General features: G+C 42.0%; 1 protein-coding gene across 3 annotated transcripts; it reads right to left on the bottom strand.

Moving 5' to 3' along the window:
• Nucleotides 1-1,485: 1,485 nt before the first annotated feature.
• fgf13b (fibroblast growth factor 13b) lies at nucleotides 1,486-22,168 on the bottom strand. Of its 3 annotated transcripts, none has more exons than XM_015961369.3 (5): nucleotides 21,967-22,168; nucleotides 11,063-11,173; nucleotides 6,644-6,747; nucleotides 5,124-5,322; nucleotides 1,486-2,850 (listed from the first exon to the last, which is right to left on the bottom strand). In XM_015961369.3, the coding sequence occupies exons 1-5, from the start codon at nucleotides 22,013-22,015 to the stop codon at nucleotides 2,711-2,713; spliced, it is 603 nt and encodes a 200-aa protein (XP_015816855.1). In that variant the 5' UTR covers nucleotides 22,016-22,168; the 3' UTR covers nucleotides 1,486-2,710. The 3 variants fall into 3 exon arrangements, with proteins under 3 accessions (XP_015816855.1, XP_054587078.1, XP_015816854.1); XM_054731103.2 differs by lacking the exon at nucleotides 21,967-22,168 and adding an exon at nucleotides 18,050-18,141; XM_015961368.3 differs by lacking the exon at nucleotides 21,967-22,168 and adding an exon at nucleotides 13,623-14,604.
• Nucleotides 22,169-22,403: the final 235 nt, after the last annotated feature.

The raw sequence follows: 22,403 nt of genomic DNA, 5'->3' as shown, positions 1-22,403 counted from the left end.
CCGTTAGGTCCACACAGGAAAACGTGAAACGCTCATCCAGACATAGATTTCAGCAATGGAATTCACCATGTTCTAACTGCTTTTGTGCTTCCACACTTTCCTGGGATTGCAAAGATGTGTATATAAGTTCATTGTACTTGTTACAATGACAACAAAAATATTTTATTCCACTATTTTCTACAGGTAGTCCATAGTTATCGAATAAAAAGGCAGTTGTGTGTTTCGCCTCGCTTTGCATTCGTAATCCTGCCCCCAAACCTTGATTGTGTCACCATTGCGAGCAGGAAAGAAAAAAAAAAGTGGATCTCAGCCAGTACTAGCTTGGAGTTGGTGCTAGGTTTAGCACTGGTTTGCAAACAAGAAATAGGTGCATGAGAAACTGTGTTATGTCAGGTTCTGGCACAGAACTATCACTGAACCAGCTCCGTGGTTATGATAGGGTTGTGGAGAGGGTGTTTATTGGGTGAAAGGCCGGAAGTTTCATTCAACTGATTTTATTTCTAAAATGCCACTCCTATACAAAGCAACAAAACCAAATAATACCAGGCCTCCATTCAGGCTTATTGGTTGCAGGAAATGCAATTAAGCTGTAATTCTAATTTGTTTAATGTAAAATGTGAATTTGCCAAATGTGCCCCAAATGAAGGAGCTGGTAAATTGGATTAAAGCATCATTATAATGCAACCCCAGTCTTCCAAGCATATATAACCGTGGAAAAGAAAACAGTCTTGAGAGAGTGGTGACTTTTCAAGCATGAGTATCTTCAGCAAGTAAAATGTAGCACATAGGACACTTGACAAGCATTTGAACTAGCTGTTAGCATATCAGTACTGTAGAACACAGGCCATTTATTAAGCCATCTACAACTGGTCATTGTTAATGAGTTTTACACAGAAAATAACCTTAAAACTAATCAAAAGTTTCAATGAAATCTACAAATAAACAATTATTGATGAGTAAATACTTTTGGAGTTTGGTCACATACACTGTCAGTCATCAACATGACTTTTTCTTTAAGTTATTATAATTCTATACAAAACATGATCATTTGCACAAACTCCATCTCACATGACAGCTTCAGAGCCTTCCAGAATGAGCCGTTTCAGGGTTCTGTCACTTTAAGAAGACAAGCTGGAGTTGGCCATGCCCACCATCCTCCACTCAGGCTGCTGTTAGCTCTAATATTTGGGAGGGGCTCTTAGTTGAGCCACTGCTTCACCAGCAACAACTCTCTTGCACGTGGGAGGTGGTTCCATTCTACTTTCCATTTTTGTGACATCACAAATGGGGACTTTTTGAAACGAGTCTTTTTAGGCCGATTATTCCTAAAACCAAACGAGTGGAGTGTTTATGGTGGCAGTTGGGACTCACATTGCAGCACAAATGAATGCAAGAGGTGAGTTGTGAAAACTATGAACCTTAATCTGACTTCATTTGTCATCTGAATCTTCAGAAGATGTGTCAATAAATAATCGAGTCAGTCGATTCACTTCTTTACAAAGAGTTTATTTAGTGCATTTTTAGTTTGTCCACTGCAGGACCCAAAATATTAAGTTAATCTGTGCTCCCATTGGTTACCCAACAATCTGGTCCAACACCACATGTTCTGGTGCAATACTATTGGTCCAGTAGTGTCCTAACACCCTCACAATGGTTCACTAGTGTTCTGGTATCACACTGTTGGCTCACTAGTGATTTTGTGGTCAGTATCACCAAGGTCCAGAGGGTGGAGGGGGGGAAAGACCGTCAGCATGCTGCTACTGAGCAGAGGTCCACAAGCTTCCATGCAACAACAAACAAACAAACAAATAAACAAACAGCAAGGGACGACAGCTACGAACAGAAAGGCAAAGGCAAACAACAGCAGTGCTGTAAGAAGTAAGCATGGAAGCATATACAGTAAACTTCATATGTAACCTGCTAAAGCCCTCGGGATGTTTGTCGGATATACAACGAATCTGAAAAAGGCAAAACCCCCCCCCTCCCCAAGACACATGCATGTGCGCGCACACACACACACACACCTATTGCAAACACAGCAAGCACTCTTGCACACACACACACACACACACACACACACACACACACACACACACACACACACACACTCAGGCGCACCTGCATGCAAACGAATGGTAAATCCTCGCATGTACGAGGAATATTTCTGTTGTTTTTGAAAATATGACTTAACCCCATGAGCTCTGTGTAAACATACTGTAGAATAAAGATTCCTCCAGGCTGTAGCTCCCTGTAACTTCCTGACCTCTGGCCTTTTCAAAGCGGTAACTTGTAAGTTAACACCTTGACTCTTTGGTTCTCTGTAACAGTCTGTTGATCTCACTGTGTGACTGACTGACCAGCTGTCTCTGTCCCTTATTCATGTATTTCTCTCCCTGGTAGTATCTGGTTAGCAGGAAGAGTTCATGGAGGGAAGAGTCCCTGGTCCAGTCCCTCTGCTCACCAGGAAAGCAGAGCCAAAAAAAATAAAACTAATTGATTGTCCTTGATTTATTTACATCACAGTCAGTCACAGTGGGCTTTGTGGAGTGGAAGAACACATTCCTGTCTTCCTTTTGTTTCCTCACCTTGTTCCACCCCTCACAAGTGTGATGCATGGGAATATAGGCCTGAGATCTGTGTGTTTGCATGTGTTTGTGTGTGTGTGTGTGTTTCTGTTGATGTGTAATTGTGTGTGTGAGGGGTAGAGAGGCTAGGATAAGTCATCGTTGCTGGGCGTCTTCCTGCCACCGTTGAGAAGGTTTGAAGCGCTGCGGCTCTTGGTTGGTGTGCCGCTGCTTGAACGTGAGAGCTCCGTCAGGTCATGGAGGGATGGTTCCCTGTACATGGCCACTACACACACACACACACACACACACACACACACACACACACACACACACACACACACACACACACACACAATATTAATTCAGTTACTGAACCACTCAGGTTTGACTTCATAAATGGAATGCATTTACAAAACCCTTTTCTAGTCTTATCGACCACTCCAAGCACTTTACACTTCAAGTCCTATTCACACACCATCAGTATAAGTGCGGTTAATCCTGCACACAGCAGGTCCTGATTTATATCCCCCCATGAATTTAACAGCAGTACACTGCAATCTCCTGACATCATTTAGCATAATATACGAAATTAACAAAGAAAGCACAGTTTCATTAGAAAGAATCAATTAGTAAACAGTTGCTCGGTAACACACTGTTAAGCTCCACACTAGTTCTGCTCACACACCAACAGCATTTGTTTCAAGCCGTGTTTGTATCCATTTAATGAATCTAAATCCAATATCCACTCTCCCTCTCTGCTTTGTTTAGCTGTCCATTTATTCCTGTGGGAAATGAATCTGTCTCTAGCTAACTTTGTGTATCTGCTGTTTTGCCAGTCAGGTGGGTTTTCGGACCACTTGCATTGGAAGCTGCAGCTTGAAGTGAGTATCAAACTAAATAAGTCGTAATGCAAACCATGAAGTGACAATCAGTCCGATCCATGTGATTATCAGCAGTTTGAAGCTGGGGTACCTAAGTTTTTAAAGTACTACTAAACTTTGTTTATATAGCGCTTTCACATGGCCCAAGGACCAAATGAAGCGCTGCACAACAGAAACCAAAGTAACTTCAAAAAAGCTTTGACTATGTGACCTTCCATCCATCTATGAATTATTGTCCACTTATCGGGGCCGGGTCGTGGGGGAAGCAGCCAAAAGTGTTCCCCAGTCCCATCATTGTGTCCTGGTTCTTCCTTTGGGTCTCTTCGTGGTTGCACGTGCCTGGAAAACCTCACCAAGGAGACATCCAGGAAGCATCCTAACCAGGTGCTTGAGCCACCTCATCTGGTTCCTCTCACTGTGGAGGAGCAGCGGATCTACTCCGAGCCCCTCCTGGATGAGCTTCTCACCCTATCTCTAAGGGAGAGCCCAGACACCCTGTGGAGGAAACACATTTTGGCCGCTCGTATCCACAATCTCGTTCTTTCCGTCACTACCCAAAGCTCTTGACCATAGGTGAGGGTAGGAACGTAGATCCATCAGCTCAGCTCTCTTCCACGACAGATCGGTACAACGCCCGCATCACTGCAGACACAGCACCAGTCCACCTATCAATCTCCCGCTCCATCTTTTCCTCACTCGTGAACAAGACCCAAAGATACTTAAACTCCTCCACTTGGGGCAGGACCTCATCCCTCTCACAGAGCAGGCATTATACCCTTTTTGAATCAAGACCATGATCTCGGAATAAGAGGAGCTGATTCTCATCCGAGCTGCTTCACACTCAGCTGCAAACCGCTCCAGCGAAAGCCAGAGATCACATTCTGATGAAGCCAACAGGACCACATCATCTACACAAAGCAGAGACCTGATCATCAGGCCACCAAAACGGATCCCCTCACTACCTTGGCTGTGCCTAGAATCCCTGTCCATAAACAGAATGCTACACTATAAACAGTATTGGTAGTGCACTGCTTTCTTCTCCTGAGGCACCCAATGGTGGACCAGAATCTCCTCAAAGCTGTGCGGAAGTCTTGTTCCATGATCTCACAAAACTCTTCCCTAGTTTTTGCATCCTCCCCGCGAGGAAAGTTGACCATTGAGGAGGATTGATGTTTTATCCCTTGGGTCCATGTGGCAGGGGTGAGGAGTGAGTACCACCTCACCCCTGCCACATGGACCCCAATGGTCAACTTTCCTCGCGGTCACCCATAAAGATAGTGGGAGGGATAACAAATGAGGTCTGGATATAGAAGTATACATATTGTCTGTAAAATGCTAGTTTTCTTTATTAAATCAGGTGTTTGGGGGTGTTTTGTTTATAAAACTGGATACATGTTAACTTTAGATTTCTTTTTGGCGTGTTCTAAAACATTTGATGCAAACAAAACTCTTGCTCTCTCCAGATTGTGCAGCTAGTCTTAAACAAGGAAACAGCTGTTTCTTTGATTAAAAAAACTTTTGTACAAACAGCTGTCCAAACACTGCAGACTTCTAGCAGACAGCAGAAAGAGACGAGTGATGCTGCAGCATGCTCAGGATTGCAACAATATCATCATCACCATAAACATAAAAGTATATTCTAAGTGAGTTCATCACTGCTGTCCTGTTTTCGTACCTTTGAGTGGTTTGGGTATGAAGTGTGCAGCAGCCTTGTTCTTCTTGACGTGGTTCCCCTTCATGATTGCCCCGTCCTTGTTGAGTCCCAGGTACCAAGCCCGGCCTGAGTTCTGCTGCCGGTACATCATGGAGGAGTAGGTGACGTAGTAGTTCTCAAACACCGACTCCTTAAACTTACACTCCGGGGTGAAGTGTTCCTGCGTGGGAATCGTGACACATATTAGGACAAATGGCAAAAGAAAGGTGACAAGGAGGCAATTAAGTGGAAGCAGTGAAGTGGGGCAAGTGTTGGGGTGGGGTGTGTGTGGGTGTGTGTGTGTGTGTGAGGCGGTGTTAGCTGCAGGATGAGAAGGGTTACAGAAGATATGAGTTTGTAGCAGCAGCTCCAATCTAAAAAGCACTCAATCATTCCTCCACTTCATCAATCAGCCTGTCTGCTCTTTGATTCATTATCTCGGCCAGCCGGTAGTCTAAAAGAATAAACCACACCAACTTAGGACAGCTGACATTTGCATTTCCTTATTCCTGCGTCTCCATAGAAACCAGCTACTCCCTTGAATACCAACCAGCCCACTGGGAAAGATGGTGTCCAGGTTGCTGAGGGAAACAGAAAGATACAGAAAGGGTGATCTTTGTCACCACGGCGCGAATTCTGATGAAGTTCCAAACGAACCGTGTTTGAATAGAGGTGACATTCTGCTTTGCCTGCTGTGTGTTTATAAATATTTTTGATGTTTTCTGCTTTTTAATATCAGCTTAGCAGATGGAGCAAGTGATTGAAGTGTTGTGACAGAGGCCAGCACTCAGAAAAAACAGCAGACAGCATCCAGAGCTAGAGATTGAGCAGATACCAAGGTGGTGTACGTGCAAAGGCGTAGCAGCGTTGTAGTTATTTCTCAGTGGTTAGTTGCTGGGTTTTTTTCTCAATTTTTTTCCCCTTTTCTGTTTTTCATTTGCTGGTACCACAGGTTTATTTGTTTAGACTGCTGGAAGTCCGTGATGTTTTTGTTGGATCTTCTTGTTATTGCTTCCACACCACCCACCACCAGGGCTGAAGAGCTGAAACAAGGTGCTGAAAGCAAAACCCAACAGCCGGCGGTACTTTCTGCCTGATTAAAAGAAAGCAGAGGGCCAGTGTGTGTGTGTGTGTGTGTGTGTGTGTGTGTGTGTGTGTGTGTGTGTGTGTGTGTGTGTGTGTGTGTGTGTGTGTGTGTGTGTGTGTGTGTGTGTGTGTGTGTGTGTGTGTGTGTGTGTGTGTGTGAGTTTTCATCAAAAGGATGACTGTCAGGAAGATAAACAGAATGAGGGCGAGAAACTATCTGGAATCAGAGGACGGATGAGTTAGGCTGGATTCGAATCTGTCAGCTGACTCTCAAGGCAGTTACACCGAAGTTAGGGTCGGTGTGATGATAATGAGTCCACTCTCACTGTAAGTTTCTGCTCCATTACTCAGCCTGATGATGGCTTGCCAGTAGTGATGATGATAGCTGTGATCACGAGTTTTCCGTGGCAACCTACAGAGGTGTAGACGAAGCCTTCGTTGTTCATCGCTAGGTAGAGTTTGGTCTGGACGCCCTGGATGGCCACCACACGAAGCCCAACGGGGATCAGGTTGAACACGGCTGCGCACACACACACACACACACACACACACACACACACACACACACACACACACACACAGAGAGCAAACAAATGGACGTTCGCACCGGGGGAAACAGAGAATGATCCTCATCAATATCACAGACACAATGACACCTCCATTTCACACCAGAGAAGCTATTATAAATGTTCAGTCAGGCACAAAGGCTCCTGAACTTCACAAGCAATTTAGCTCCCGGGATTACACATGCAATGGAAAAACAGTAGGAATTATTAAATGTAAACAACACAAAAATGGGTTGGTAAACATTTTTGCAATAAGAGGCAAAACCACCGAGTTCACAGCTCCTTTTTCCTCCTCATTTTAAGCCAAAACCTAGAGGAGCAACTGGGTGTTATTTTAATCCTGTTAACAATCAGTTGATTTTTGTTTATTTGCTAGGCTAAGTTAAACGTTTTATTATCGGCAAACAACAATTCAGTTAATATTTGTTTATTTATTTATTTAACGCATAAAATTAATCCATTTATGTGAAAGTAACCAAAACATAGTCTCAATTCATTCCCCACACACAACAGGCGGACACGCAAAAACAAAACAACAAACAGGAACAATTCAACATGAAAGAAAAAAATGCACCTAACATTCCATGTCTTATTTATTTATTTATTTATTCATTTATATAATTATTTACTCGTTATCATGCTACTTAATTCTTATCAAGTAGTAATTTTGAACAACACACGACAAAACCACACAATGACACATTAAGTGTTGACTGAATAATGATAATAAAAACAATACTGAAACATTTATTTTAGGTATTATTGTTCCTGTATGAGGTTTTATGCGACTCCTTTTCACCCCCACCCCCCTCCCTAATTCTGTTAACCAACAAAGACTTGCAGTGTAAAACCATTAAATGGTCATTACAATGTCCTACCGACACTCAAAGAAATTAAAAGTTGAATTTAATTCACTTAGTTATGACAATTGGTTCCACTAAACCTAGTTGCTAAATTTTTCATAGTAATAAACATTTACTTTTAACATAACAGCATATAACAATGTATATCACTCATTACGCAACTAGGTTTAGTGGAAGTAGGTGACATAACTTTCAGTAAATTCAACATTTTATTTCTTACAGTGTATGGGTCCCCTTGGAAGTCATCAGATTGGATTCTGAGAAGTCTGGAAGCTAAGAAAACACCTAATTCTCTGTCATGTTCTCTGAGTCCTTTCTAAGCTGTTTCTGCAGGATTTGCAGCAATCTTGTTAAAGAGGGGGATGCTTCTGTAGGAGAGTGTGGTTACTAAGTGGGAGGTGTGACTGGTCTGCAAAAATGTTTACGTTGGTGGCAAGTGTAAATGTAAAACTCACGCAGAATAAAAGCGTGCAGGTTTTCTCTGCAGAGCCCTGCATTTCAACTTAATCTTAGATTTAAATGAAGTTAAAAGTCTTTGTTTTCACTATTAACAGATTGAATTCTGTTAAAAACTGTTAACTGCTCAGAATGGTCTGTGTATTGTTAGTGCAACAATACAAGAGGCAACATCTAGTCTACATAAATATATGAAGTACAGAGTTTCATGGCTTCATACATGAATTCACACAGAAAAGAAACACACATATAATATTTGTCCTGTATGTACATAAATGTGCATAGAGCTTGTTTACTCTTGCACTCTTTGTCTAGGGCAGAGGTACTCAATAGGCGGGCGGCCCGCGGGCCAGGCCAGGTCCGGCCCTGGTCTAGGGGAACATACAACGAACAGACAGAAACCTACCAGGAGATTTTCTGTGAGGATTTTAATTTGAACGATTTCCTGTGAAAAATCACAACAGAAAATTCCTTAACAGCTTTACGGGACTTTTTGTTCTATTTCTGTCTTACCAAAATGTGTACAAAGATACAAATCAATATTTGGTATGAAGTTAGCTTTATCTGCATTTGTCACGGGACATGGGCTTTGATTTCAAGACCCCAAAACCTCCTTTATTAGCCTGTCCAAAAAGTGAACAGGAGTCCATGAAGCAATAAAAGTTATTTTCAGATCTCGTTTGATGCATGCCATAGATTTAACATATAATGTCCGTTCATTTTTAAGACACATTTTGATGCCAAGAAAGTGCTTATTTTAAACAGGTGGTAAAAGATATTTTAGGTATTGTGTGAAAAGAGAATTCCAACTGCTTGTCTCTCTAAATTCACGTCATCATACCAAATACGGAGAAGAAGAAGAAGAAGAAGAAGAAGAAGAAGAAGAAGAAGAAGAAGAAGAAGAAGAAGAAGAAGAAGAAGAAGAAGAAGAAGAAGAAGAAGAAGAAGAAATGGCTGTGAGTTTAGTGAGCTGCTATTCCTTCTTCTGGGACAAAATAAGCAGCTTTAAACGTGGAGAAAGCCACTGTATATCTGGCCGTGTGCTAAGTAGCAGCTACGCTGGAGGAGAAGAGATTCTGCAGTGATGTCATAAATGCAACGTCAGATTTGTAGTTGGTTTAATTGCAAATTTTTACAAGTAAATGAATGTCAAATTACATGCCAAATATAATCAAACACAGTTATTATTGTTGACTAGTATGAATTATCTGGTGTTGACTGGTTGGTATGGGGGGGGCCCCAAAGAAAAACCTGCTTAGGGCCCAACAAATGCTTGGGCCAGCCCTGTAAATACTCCAGTTGGGGGTAAAATGGCCCAGAACATGGTCCTTTCTGGCTGGCCTGGTAAAACGGTGAAACGCCACAAAGGTATGGTAAAATGACCTGGAAATCTCAATAGTGGAAACGGGACTTTTGTCTTTTAGGTACCGGGACACGTTGCTAACAGAGAACGTCACGTACTTTAATGAATTACCCTGAACGTGGATAAATAGGTCAACTGGGAATCTGTTTCCACTCTTTCCCCTCGGTAGTTGCTTTTAATTTTGTTTTTCATGTAGATTTCTTATTTTTATTTATTTTGAATCCACAAACAGAGAAGTTGCAGCGGTCTATAAGAAGCTGTAGAAGTGGGACATAAGTATACCTCCGAGTTTTGTGATTCAAGCTGTTGTTTAATTACAGTCATTCAGCCAAGCATGTTCTTTTTAATGACTGTGGTTGTTTGGAGACTAAGATTACAGGGATTATCCATCCAAGCCCAGCCATGGGTTACGGAGTTCATGTGGGTAGGCGTTAACATGATGTACACCGGGCGTAATCATTTAATTAAAGAACACACTTCCACATGTGTGTGTAAGTGTGTTTTTTTCTTTTCAACCTAACAGCCAGTGGCCTGAAAAGCTGCAGAAATGAATGTGAGATGCAGGAAAACCAGCTGTGCAGGAGAAGAAGAGTGATTGCCGTCTGAGCGAAAACAAGAGGATTGAATTAGTGGAATTAATCTCATATTGTAGCCTGAGAACGAGGCAGAGCAGCAAAGAAATGTCACGGTATTTTATTTTTGTCTAAAATGAGGGGCACAGAAAACCCTGCCCTGTGTTTTGTGTTGACGCTTAATCAATTCATTTGAGCCAAAAGCACAGATATATTGTTCGGATGGCGTCGCCACGTGACATTTGGAGGAGACGCACCATCTCGCTAATTAAATGAGCGCTTGACATGTTGTTGAGTGACTACCTGAATTAAATGCCCCAGGTCAAATTTGTTTCCACAGACTGAACTTTATCAGTAAATTGGATTTAACTGGAGTTGGATGCCAACCTCCAAGTGCATTTAACAGGTAGTAAATTAAATCACCCTTTGCTGGAGATCAAACCTTTGACACAATCCAATATTCTTTCGTCACCTGAGGCAATGTGAGCCCAAAGTACGATAAAGAAAACATGGTTCGAGTCTCTCCTGTACTGAAGTGTGTCTTTTTAACGTTTTCTTTCATGTTTTGAACTAAAATAGGAAGTTGGTACAACCTCTAATCTTTTACTTTGCTTCATTAATTGCTTATTTTAATTAAAACAAGGAATTAAACAGGAAATGTAAGTGGATATTAGGAAAATGATGGATTTATTTAAACCAAATATTGATTTATTGGCTCCAAAGATGGAGACTTGTTGAATGAGTGAAAATAATTTTGCTGATGACAAATTGAACCATTTTCTTTACAAATGAGACAAATTAGTTGCTTCAGCTCCTTCGGATCTCTTCATGCTTTCTAACATTTCCTGACGTTTTACAGCCAAACTCAACTACAGCTCACAAAGAGTGTCTGATTAATCAAAACGGGGGAAAGGATGACTTGCAGCAGCAAATGTTTTTTTGGAAAAACGAATCAAATGAAAACCATTTAGATTGTTATTGTTCTGGTTTCCTTAAAGATGGCAGACAGGCTCACCATAGGTGCTGTCTTCATCCTTGGTTCCATCAATGGTGCCGTCAGGCTGCATCTGCAGCTGGAAGCCCTGGCGACTGGAAAGTCTGGTCACAATGCCCTTTAACTGGGGCTCTGGGAGGAGGAAATGGAAAAGACAAGGAAACATTTGTTTGTTTATTTGTGTGAAATTTTGAAGAATTTCAAACAGGCTGCAGGAGTCCGTGGAACCAAATGTACTCTTTTTCAAAGTACTTTCTACTCTATTTGAGTAAATTGCAGTCAGCTTGAGTAAAATCAACACTGCGGAAGAAGATTTTTATTTGTCTTTGTTAAAGTGACTCCTGATTATCCGAAAACTGTTGCTTTCATCCTCTTGGACCAAATTTGGTTTCTGTTATATATTTTTTAAAAGTATGTGTATATACTGTGAGAGGCAGGAAAAAAGAGAACTGCTGAAGGAAATCCATTAATCTATGCCCGTCTATAGTCTAAATCAAATAAATGATATGTATTTTTTTACATGTACACTGTAAAAAATTTATGTTGACTTTAATTAACCAAGTCAAGTGAACTTGTTTCACTAAATCTACTTAATTAAATGTAAAGCATATTGTAAACTGTTCGGTTAAAAGTGTTGATGTTCGATATTATTGGTCTACCATTAATATCGGCTGATATTTCAGCGCCTTGGGCTTCCTGACAGGGTTGCGGAAGGCGCTTTATAAATAAAGCTTTGATTGATTGATTGATTGATTGATTGATTGATTGATTGATTGATTGATTGATTGATTGATTGATTGATTGGTTGATTGATATTGGCATTAAAACGTAATAAATGAAAATATGGGTTTTCGGTCTTTAAGTGACACATCTTTTATTTTACACATATTATATGCCATACTCTTGATTCTCCTCTCTCACAGAATGTTAAACTATGACAGCTCTGTAGCGTCACGATGTCGAGTGACCCAAGGAGACATCTCAGGACCGATTTGGTCACACTAAGGTCCTTCTACCAACCTCGTGCCTGGAGGAATATACATGCTACAGCTCTTATGTAAAGTATTTGAGATATTTTAGTTTATTTGGCAAATTGTGCAGTCGAAATGTTCCCTGTGTAGAGAACGTACGCTGTCCTCACAGCACGTAGCTAAATGTAGCTCGACAGCTAACAAACAACTAAAACAATAACAAAAATCTTCACACAAAGTTTGCTTTTTTATCTGGAGATCTTTGTAAATCCCAGTTTTGGTTCTTTTTAAAACACAGGAAAGGTTTTTCTTCACCTTGCTGACGTACGTTTCGTTTGCCGACTGCAAAACATCCTCAGAGCTGACGCTGATGGTGGCGTCACTTCCTACTCCGTTTATCCATCATCGGAGAGGGGAGAGCGGGCAGCAGAGGGCGACAACGTCCTCTGCTGCCCGCGGATAAACGGAGTAGAAAGTGACGCCACCATCAGCGTCAGCTCTGAGGATGTTTTGCGGTCGGCAAACGAAACGTACGTCAGCAAGGCAAATAAAAACCTTTCCTGTGTTTTAAAAGGAACCAAAAATGGAATTGGAAACTAAACGTAAGAACACACCAAAGAGATCTTGGTAAATGTTTTATCCCCAAAACTGCAGTTTACAGAAAAATAAAACTAATACTTAGGGAGAATGAGATTCAGCTGCTGTTGGAGGGAAACTGAATATGGCACTTTTCCTATTACTAACTTCATTTGAAGTAGTTCTTCTTGTGCACAGGAAATTTATAGGAAATATGTGATGTTAGTAACCTAAAGTATTTTATTTTTCATGAGGGGGGACCCCACATTTATCAGTATTGCTTCATATTGGTATCAGAAATTGAGAGTCGATAAAATCAGTATATCGGATATCGGTTTTTAAAAAAGCATATTGAGCATTCCTGGTTAAAAGTAAATTTTAGTACACTTTAAAACTAGGTGTAGTCGAACCAGTAGACATAACTTGGTTAAGTAAATTCAACATTTGATTTCTTAGATGATTTATCTTTCTGCTGCCACAAAAACCTCAAGCATTGCTTTAAATGGTCCAGTTTCACATGCTTGGTATTCTGATGCATTTAAAATAAAAAGCTATAATCAATGTACCTCCTCACCTTCCAGGTGAGGAAGTTAAACACACACACACACACACACACACACACACACACACACACACACAAACACACACGCACACACACACACACACACACACGATGAGGACATAAACATTCCTTGCCATGGAGGATATTTTAACCACATGAATAATGACTGATGTGAGAAATTCCACCCTGATAATCCAGGATGACGTTTAGTGGGATTTCTTTCTCAGACACCTGCTGCTGTGGGACAACATGAACTTATCAAACCCTCATCAGATGTTTAACATGAAGAACAGCAGCAGGGCCAATATGAGACACAGCTCTGTTCCTGAAGGGTGACACATGATGAAGTGATGGTGAGTCTGTCCTTAGTGATGAAGAGAAGATGGTGTTGGTGATGATGATGCTGATGATAAAGAGGATGATTATGATGTTCCCCGTGATATTCTGACTGCTCTTCCCTCATCCCTCAGACCTGGTGGTCGCCTCCTCTTCCGTTTCTTCCTCGACCCAAACAGCTTCACCCGCGAGAACACATTCAGCTTGCTCGGCTTCTCGTTGGCTCCTTTGCTGTTGCTCGGGCTGCTGCTGCCGCGGCAGGCGTTTGCCTTCTCCCGCTCCCTTGCCTGCCGCTTCTGGCGGATGAGGGAGCTGGCGATAGCCGCTGCCCGGGACATGCTTACCCCGATGGAGTGAAACAAGGCTGTGCGTCCCGGTTAGAGGGAGTGTTCGTGGTAAGGGGAGAGGTGGGGGTATGGGGGGAGGGGGGAGGAAAGGAGAGGAGAGGAGAAAGGGGGACTACGCCACCCACGACTCAGTTCGCATCACACACCGGTGGCTGCAGGCTCGCAGATCTCCGTGATTTCATTAAGCATCCAGAATCCTCCATCCGTGCGTCCGCGCGCCTCACGGATGCGTCCGAGCAGATCCAGAGATGTTCCAGTGGCAGAGCGCCTCCCATCCCCCAGGGGAGGGGGTTGTGGGGGGTTTCAGAAGCTGCCCGACTCCCCCTCAGGTGATTCTCTTAAGCGTCCAGAGAGAGAGAGTGAGGGGGAGTGGATGGGGTCCGGGTGGTGAATCAACAGCTTCTCCACTGGCACCGGGTGCTGCTGATGCGCATCATCACTGCAGCCGATGCTCCCTCTCCTGCTGCTCCGGAGATGCTCCGGTCCTCCTCCACGCGCTCCGTGACAGAAATGCAGCAACCGGAATGTTTATCAATGAAACAACTCGGGTCTCGAGCGGCGAGAAGCGGACCATGATGATGCAGCCGCGCCGTTCACAAATCTGCTGCAGCCCCTACCCGCCCAGACGGAGATACGTGTGTGTGTGTGTGTGTGTGTGTGTGTGTGTGTGTGTGTGTGTGTGTGTGTGTGTGTGTGTGTGTGTGTGTGTGTGTGTGTGTGTGTGTGTGTGTGTGTGTGTGTGTGTGTGTTTGAGCCGTGCTGTTTTGGATACAAAGATCCTGTCAACCTCCCCACGTGGCATGATATTTACATGTTGTGAAATGCTGATGTGTGATTGGCAGGATGATTGGGAGGGAGGCAGAGGTGGCGAATAAACAACAAAATGAGAGAGAGAGAGAGAGAGAGAGAGAGAGAGAGAGAGAGACAGAGAGAGAGAGAGAGAGAGAGAGAGAGACAGAGAGAGAGAGAAGACAGATGTGTGAATGAATGAGAGGGGGATGATAAGAGGGGAAGGGAGAGAAAGCAGGATATTGAATGTGCCCATGAGCAAGAATGAGAGACAGGAAGAGAAGCTGGAGGGTGTGTGTGTGGGGGGGGTGGGGGTGGGGGGGGTGGGGGGCTTTGAAAAGATGGATTATAAGAGTGAGTGATGAATGAATGAGAGGAAGGAGGGTAAAAAGACGTGATGTGAGAACACAATGAGAAATCACTTTAAGGAAACAAAAAATAAAATAAAAATGTGAAAACTGGTGGGATTTACTGCAAGTTGGTTAAGTTAAAAAGAAAGAGTCCAAGAGGTGATAATATCAGAGTGAAGGGAGGAGGGGCCTTTAATCTCTTTTTTCTTGGTGCAGAGGTTCACTACTGAAAGGCTGCAGCTTGTAAGAAAGATGAATAACAGAGAGAGAGAGAGAGAGAGAGAGAGAGAGAGAGAGAGAGAGAGAGAGAGAGAGAGAGAGAGAGAGAGAGAGAGAGAGAGAGAGAGAGAGAAAGTACTTCAGATTAGATGAGGTGTGTCGTTTTCTAGACATTTCCTTTTGCATTGGCACCAGAGTGGAGGGAAACACAGAACAGCAATCAGACACTTCACGTATGTCTGCTGGCAACCGGCGGCCCCCACAGGAGAACAGATGCACAGCTGTCAGAGCCAGATACATCTATGACAGCTCCGTAAATGGAACCCAGAAGAAGAAGATGAAGAGGTAGTGAAGGGACAAAGACTCAGATGCAAGGTCACAACCTACGGGTAGCAGAAAATTCAGTGCAGGGTGGAAGAAGCTCTTTGGAGGAAAATGGTGTGAAAATCTTACAAAAAATTGGTAAAATTACTAAATCAGCTGTGCAAATGAACCATAAAGCAGATAACTGTTGTTGATTATTTTACTCATGAAGTTAAAACAAAAAAGTTTGTGATTAATAATAAGATTTCCTAATAAATCTTCAGATGTCATCTTTAATTTACAAAATCCCTGATTCATTTCTGCAAGACCTAACCCTGCAAGCAACGGGGTGAACAAATTAAGAGAAGTGTAAACAAATCAGATGCAAGGTGACTCTGAGGACCTCAATCAATTTTGTTTTCAGCCGATGACAGAGGGAGATGCAACAGGAGAAAGGTGAATCAATAGGCTGATCAATGAACAAGCAGCTAGACAACACAGAAGAATAGATAACTCCAGAGTTGATGCTGATGAGTCTGGTTTTGATAAATGGTTAATCAAAATAACAAAACAGTAATTGGGTCAATAAGTAGCTCATTCTGTTGAATGAATGAGTAAAAAGACATTTGCAGTGGTCTCTAGTATAAATGACTGTCTTAGTAGTCGATCTCAGAGAAGAAAGCTCTGGTGCTCCTGTTTCGGGAGCTAGAAGTGAGTCAGAGAAGAGGCGAGCAGAATACAGCAGAATTCGGAGTCATTTCCTGATATGTGGATATCTCACCTCTGACTGGATAACAGCAACACGATTCTACCTCTGACTCAGTTTGTTCTGCAATGTTGATGTTTTATCTCCATAAATAACACAAGCCTGAAGGAGTTATGCTGTGCGGTAGAGTTGCTAATGTTAATGGTTAGCTTCTACTAGCTGAAACAAGCTCTTTCCTGGGCGCTAAACCAACAACTGTCTTCCTCGTTGTGAGTCAAGAAGGGTGAAAGGCGGATGCAATTTCTTTAATGTGACGTAAATCTGAATGGCTCTTCTGATCTTTTTCTGTTCCATCGTCGACTGATGCAGGAAATCGTGGTAGAAGACTATTTTTGTGTTTAGCCTGCATGTTAAACAACCCCTACAACCCCCCGAAGGAGCTTCATAACACAATTAGTCATTCACCCATTCACACACACACATTCACGTTGATGGTGATGAGCAACAATGTACCCGCAGCTGCCTTGTGGTAGCCTGGCAAGCCAGACTAAATAAATGTATTATTTAGTCTGGCCACGTTCCATTGACGGCTCTCGGTTGTGGGGCGGGTTCTACCGTTGTCTTTCAAATGATCTCCGCATTCCACTGGACAATGAATGTGACATTCTCTTGTTTCACTCTGTTGCATCATCTCACCCACCAGGCATATAGAGTGCCCTGATTGGCTCACAAAGCCAATAAAGCTCTGTGATTTGTTCGCTAAGCAGATAGAGCACTATGATTGGCCCACCATTATGGACCAATCACAGCTCTTTATGTGTTTGAAACCCCTCTAGAGAGCTGTGATTGGCTAGCCAGAGTCCTGGTAGGAGCTGCTGAAGTTCCAATGGAGCATGCCTAGACCATTCTTTGCAAAGCAAGAATTTGGTCTAGTTCACTAGGCTAACTTGTGGTGCATTGACAGAAGCTAGGCTGTCAGAGACAGGCGCCACCAGCAGGCAGGTTAAGTGTCTTGCCCAAGGACACAACAGTAGCATTCTCAGGCGGGAGCCGGGATCAAACCCACAACCTTCTGATTCCTGGACAACCTGCTCTGCCTCCTAAGGAACATGTTTGTGCTGCTGAAATGACAAAATATTCAAAACACTGACCTCTAAATGACGTGTGATTTAAACTTGAACGTGATCTGAACATCCACTGATGCATTAAATTATTAATTTAAATCCTGTCTAGCACTATTTCAGTTTTTCTTGGGTAAAAGTAATATTATTTATTGGTCAGTTTTGTTATGAAAAAAATTATTACTTGACCAAGTTAATCCATGAAATATTATCCGTTTACTCCTTAGTCTGTTGTTAGTTCAGTGTAATAGGCACAGACTCATGCATAAAGTATAGATTTGTTCTTCAGGCTGAGGAAAAAACAAAAACATATCCACAGTCTACATTATCAGATAATTCAATATCCGAGAGTTTCTTAAAAGCCCATCAAGAGCTTTTCCAGCGTCCACGCTCATACTGAAGGGTGCGTCCTGAGCTGTTTTCAGCACCAGGGACAGTGCTTTAAGTTCTCACAGAGTAAAAAAAAATACTTATTTCACCTTATTTCTATTAAAATCCTATACTGGTTTAAATACATTTGATCAACTGAAATGTGTGTGTCTCAAAAATCCCAATAAGTCACAGTTATTCCTAAAACTGCCATCAGAGGACTTTCTGCACTTATTCTCTACAACAATGATACGTCTTAGTCTCCAAGCAGATTAAAACATCACAATATGAAAGGAGTCCTGAGTTCTGGGACTCCGTTTTTCCAAGTGGCCCATTAAAGGTTTTCCTTCTGGCCTTACCTGAAGTTGATCGCCGAAGAGGGAAAGCCATGCTGCGCCCGTGGAGCTCCGCAGCTCTGTGCTCATGGCATTTTGCACTTCCTGTTGTGAGCTGCTCCACAAAAAAAGAGGCCAAGACATCAAAGTCCAAACCACAGAACCCCCAATGGTATTGGATCCATTAAGAGCGTGCACGTGGCGTTGACGGGGGATCATTACGGAACATTATAGGCCATTAGGCTGTTGGAACTGGTCATCAATGATTCATCTCCAGACCCCGCTGATCTGGCACTGTAAGAGAGGGAAGGGAGCCAGCCGGCCATTTCCAAATCCAAGGATCTATTGACAGGATTTGTGTTTTCTCTGTGATGTTGTGTGTGTGAGAGGGATGAATGTGAGAAAGGACCACTAAGGATTCTCCAAATGCAGACATATATATATATATATATATATATATATATATATATATATATATATATATATATATATATATATATATATATGTGTGTGTGTGTGTGTGTGTGTGTGTGGGTGTGGGTGTGTGTGTGTGGGGGGGGGTGTCTATATGTTTATATGTATGAGACCACCCTACGCGGGTGGTCTCATCCTTCCAAGCTTGGGTCCTCTACCAGAGGCCTGGGAGCTTGAGGGTTCTGCACTATCTTAGCTGTTCCTAGAACTGCACTTTTCTGGACTGAGATCTCTGATGTTTTTCCTGGGATCTGTTTTATCCACTCCTCCAGTCTGGGGGTTACTGCCCCGAGTGCCCTGATGACCATGGGCACCACCCATGACTTCACTCTCCAGGCTTTCTCAAGTTCTTTGAGGCCCTGGTACTTCTCTAGTTACTCGTGTTCCTTTTTCCTGATCCTGCCATCACTTGGTATTGCCACATCAACCACAACAGCTGTCCTCTGTTGTTTGTCCACCACCACAATGTTCGGTTGGTTCACCATCACCATTTTGTCAGTCTGGATCTGGACGTCCCACAGAAGCTCTCTACCACCTTAAGGGGTGTTTCCCACTTTGACCTTGGGGCCTCCAGTCCATACTCTGCACAAATGTTTCTGTACAACCAGCCACTTAGTCATGGCATTTTGTGTATGCTTTTCCTACCAGCATCTTACACCCTGCAGTTGTGTGGTGGATTGTCTCAGGGACCTCTTTGCATAGCCTACACCTTGGGTCTTGTCTGGTGTGGTAGATCTTGGCCTCTGTGGCTCTGGTGATCAGGGCCTGTTCCTGTGCTGCCATGATGAGTGTCTCTCTGCTGTCCTTCAGACCAGCTCTTTCTAACCATTACAAGGATTTCTTGATATCACCACTTCAGTTATCTGTCAGTGGTACATTCCATGTAAGGGTTTGTCGTCCCACGATGGTATTTCCAGTGTCTCCTCTGTTCGCTGTTGTCTGAGACGTTCACTGAGCATGTCATCGGTTGGGGCCTTATTGTTGATGTACTAATGGATCTTGGATGTTTCATCCTGGGCAGTGGTGGCAGTAGTCCTCGGCCTCCTTCTTACGGCTAGCGTTCAGTCTCAGGGTGCTGGACCTGGGATGGAACCCTTTTGTGCTTAACATCTGTGGTCTGTATTTCTTCCTTTGGCCAGCTTTTTATTCCTGCGGGGTATCTGATTAATGGCAGGGCATAGCTGTTTTTGCCCAGATCTTGTTCTTGCAATTGAGCTGACTTCTTGGGCAAGAACAAGGTTGTTGCAACTTAGTGGAGGAATGTGATTGACACACACACACACACACACACACATATATATATATATTTATATATATATATATATATATATATATATATATATATATATATATATATATATATATATATATATATATATATATATATTCACTTAAAGATTAAATTAAAAGCTTTTTGGAAAGATGCAACACACTGATTTGTGCACTTTCAAAGATTCTCTTTAACACACTACACAGTTTATTGTAATGATCAGGAAGACCTAACTGAAAATAAGTGAAAAGGGTTAAATAAAAAAAATTAAAACCTTGAGAAAGTTAGTGAAATAGTTTGTTTTGGAAAATATTATAAAGTGGTCAAACCGGACTGAATTACAACAGGAACGTTGTCTTACAAACAATACATTTTTTAAGGATTAGAAAAGTAAAACTTTTGCACATTTTCTTAAATCAAGTGACATAAACAAAGCCATGCATGCATTAATATAATTAAGATAAACATTGTGTTTATTGGTAAAGAAATTAAAACTTACATTTTAACTGTAAGAATTTGCCGATAAAAATGTATGACTACATTTAAATATCCGGTTATTCAGATAGGGATTAAAATATTTCAGAAGTGAATCAAACAAAACAAACAAATCCATAAACCTCCCATTTCAGCACAGTGCTATAATAAATAATCACACACCCTCTGGCCTTGTTTCTGTGCTTCAGCAGCCTGTGAGGTGATCTTCATTTGATCAGAACTGAGAAAGCAGCAGCCCTATTATATGTTAAGACTACAGTGACAGGAGAGCGCCTGCTGCTGCGTATGCTGCAGTCCAAAAGAACATAAAAAATGTTGAAGGCAGAGAAAACAGGATGTTGCTGAAGGATCTGCAAACTCAGCAGCTTCTTAGAAAATCTGAGAGGCTAAAAGTTATCCAAGGAAGCCTCTCTGCCATATCTGTGTCTCTCTTCAGGGTTTTTCACATCTTCTACTCCCACGCCAGATGTTTAATGTTTGTTGCATGAACTATTGATGTAATAATGCACTATGTGCCTTTATGGATCGGGTCAATTGAGTTTAGTTCTTTTTTTATTTGAGCTATTTTGAATTCTCAATCAGCAACTTTTTCTAGAAATGTATTTGTTTTTTTCAACATCAGTGATGCCAACATCTGTATTTTGGCTTAAAAGATCAAATAAAATCCAGGCCATGAGTCTGGGCTGGAGGCCAACACACACACACACACACACACACACACACACACACACACACACACACACACACACACACACACACACACACACACACGCACCAGCTGCTGCTGGCTTTTAAGTGACTAACCACTAGATGTCCTCATCACATAATGGATCATGATGGAGAATGAATGCTTTGAATTCTGTTCTCTTTATTAATTATTAAAGGTTAATAAGTCACTGATCAATTTAAAACTTAAATGATATTGACTCATTTCTGTAACTATAATGTATTATTAATTATTTCTTCTAAACATAATTGGTCCCATGAAACTCAAATAAGCCTGAGAAAAGAAACAAGACACTTAAATGAGTTAATTTAGTTATTTTTGAGGCTGATATTTGTTGAAGTTATACTTTGTCTTACCGTACAAGGATGCAGCAAGTATGGTGTTTGCCATCAAGAAATTAATCAGTTCAGCTTGCTGACATTTGAGTGCAGACATCTCTAAATCACCCTTCTCTTGTGTTATTATTAATTTTTTTAGGAGCAGTATATTAACTTTTAAAGATCACTGCAACTGGTGGAACGTGATACAAGCATGGAAATAATAGATGTCTCATTCATCACATTTAACATGTGGTTCATCCACATTACTGTACTTATGGATGATCAGCTCAGCTTGTGGGTGACTCCCTTTTGTTTCCATGGTAATGATAGTTTCCCAGTTTCCATTGTGGGTTGATATTCTGACAGAAATAAGATCTGCGAGTCGAACCATTTAACTGAATAAATTAAACAATTTAAAGAGAAATTATAGGTTGAGCAAACTCTGTCGCGAGCTCGTTGTAAAAAGCTGCAACACTGGTGCAGGAAAAGCATATAGAGAAAGATAAATCTTTGGTTTAACACCTCATTGATATATTATTACTACTTTTAAGTGACAACCATGCTGATCTCTGCAGCTTTATCAGGCATTTTTCTTTTCAGTTTGCAGGAAACGCATCAGGTTCAAAGCTCTTTCTGATGCAGGTTCATCACTGACCTTTGGTGGCATGATCCCTCTCCTCTTTGCCTTTTGTTTTCCCACTCATGGAGCTCTATTTCCTCTGCTGCTCGCTGAGTAAAAACTTCAGATGAAAGACTCAGGTTTAATTTCCCATCTCCCTCCGGTCCATCTGTTCCTCAGAGCTCCGGTCCAGGTCCGTGCATTCCTCTGTCTGCCCAGCCTGACTCAGTCTGCAGGCTGCTTCTGCGTGTCACCATGCAGGCGAGCAGCAGGAGTGCTCACACCAAAGACGCACGCGCAGAGAACACACACACACACACACTCACACACACAGAGAGGCAAATATAGATGACATGAATGGGTAACAAGTGGATGTTATTACAATGACAAATAAAGCCGCAAAACGTGATCCACGTGAGATAGATGTCATCATTTCTTGTTTTAATTAGTTCCACTAACAGTTTGCTTAAAAA

This window comes from Nothobranchius furzeri, chromosome 10 (assembly GCF_043380555.1).
Source record: "Nothobranchius furzeri strain GRZ-AD chromosome 10, NfurGRZ-RIMD1, whole genome shotgun sequence".
NCBI lineage: Eukaryota > Metazoa > Chordata > Actinopteri > Cyprinodontiformes > Nothobranchiidae > Nothobranchius > Nothobranchius furzeri.
The sequence above is the reverse complement of the archived record's forward strand: the minus strand, read 5'-3'. Positions and strand labels throughout refer to the sequence as shown.

What these genes read in the sequence shown, in the direction of transcription:
- fgf13b (XM_015961368.3), bottom strand. Translation starts at nt 13,824, where the DNA reads ATGTCCCGGGCAGCGGCTATCGCCAGCTCCCTCATCCGCCAGAAGCGG. An exon ending in GGATGAAGACAGCACCTATG is followed by an intron (nt 6,748 to 11,062) that starts GTGAGCCTGTCT and finishes GTGTGTGCGCAG; the next exon opens with CCGTGTTCAACCTGATCCCC. An exon ending in AAGGCTTCGTCTACACCTCT is followed by an intron (nt 5,323 to 6,643) that starts GTAGGTTGCCAC and finishes ATTCCCACGCAG; the next exon opens with GAACACTTCACCCCGGAGTG.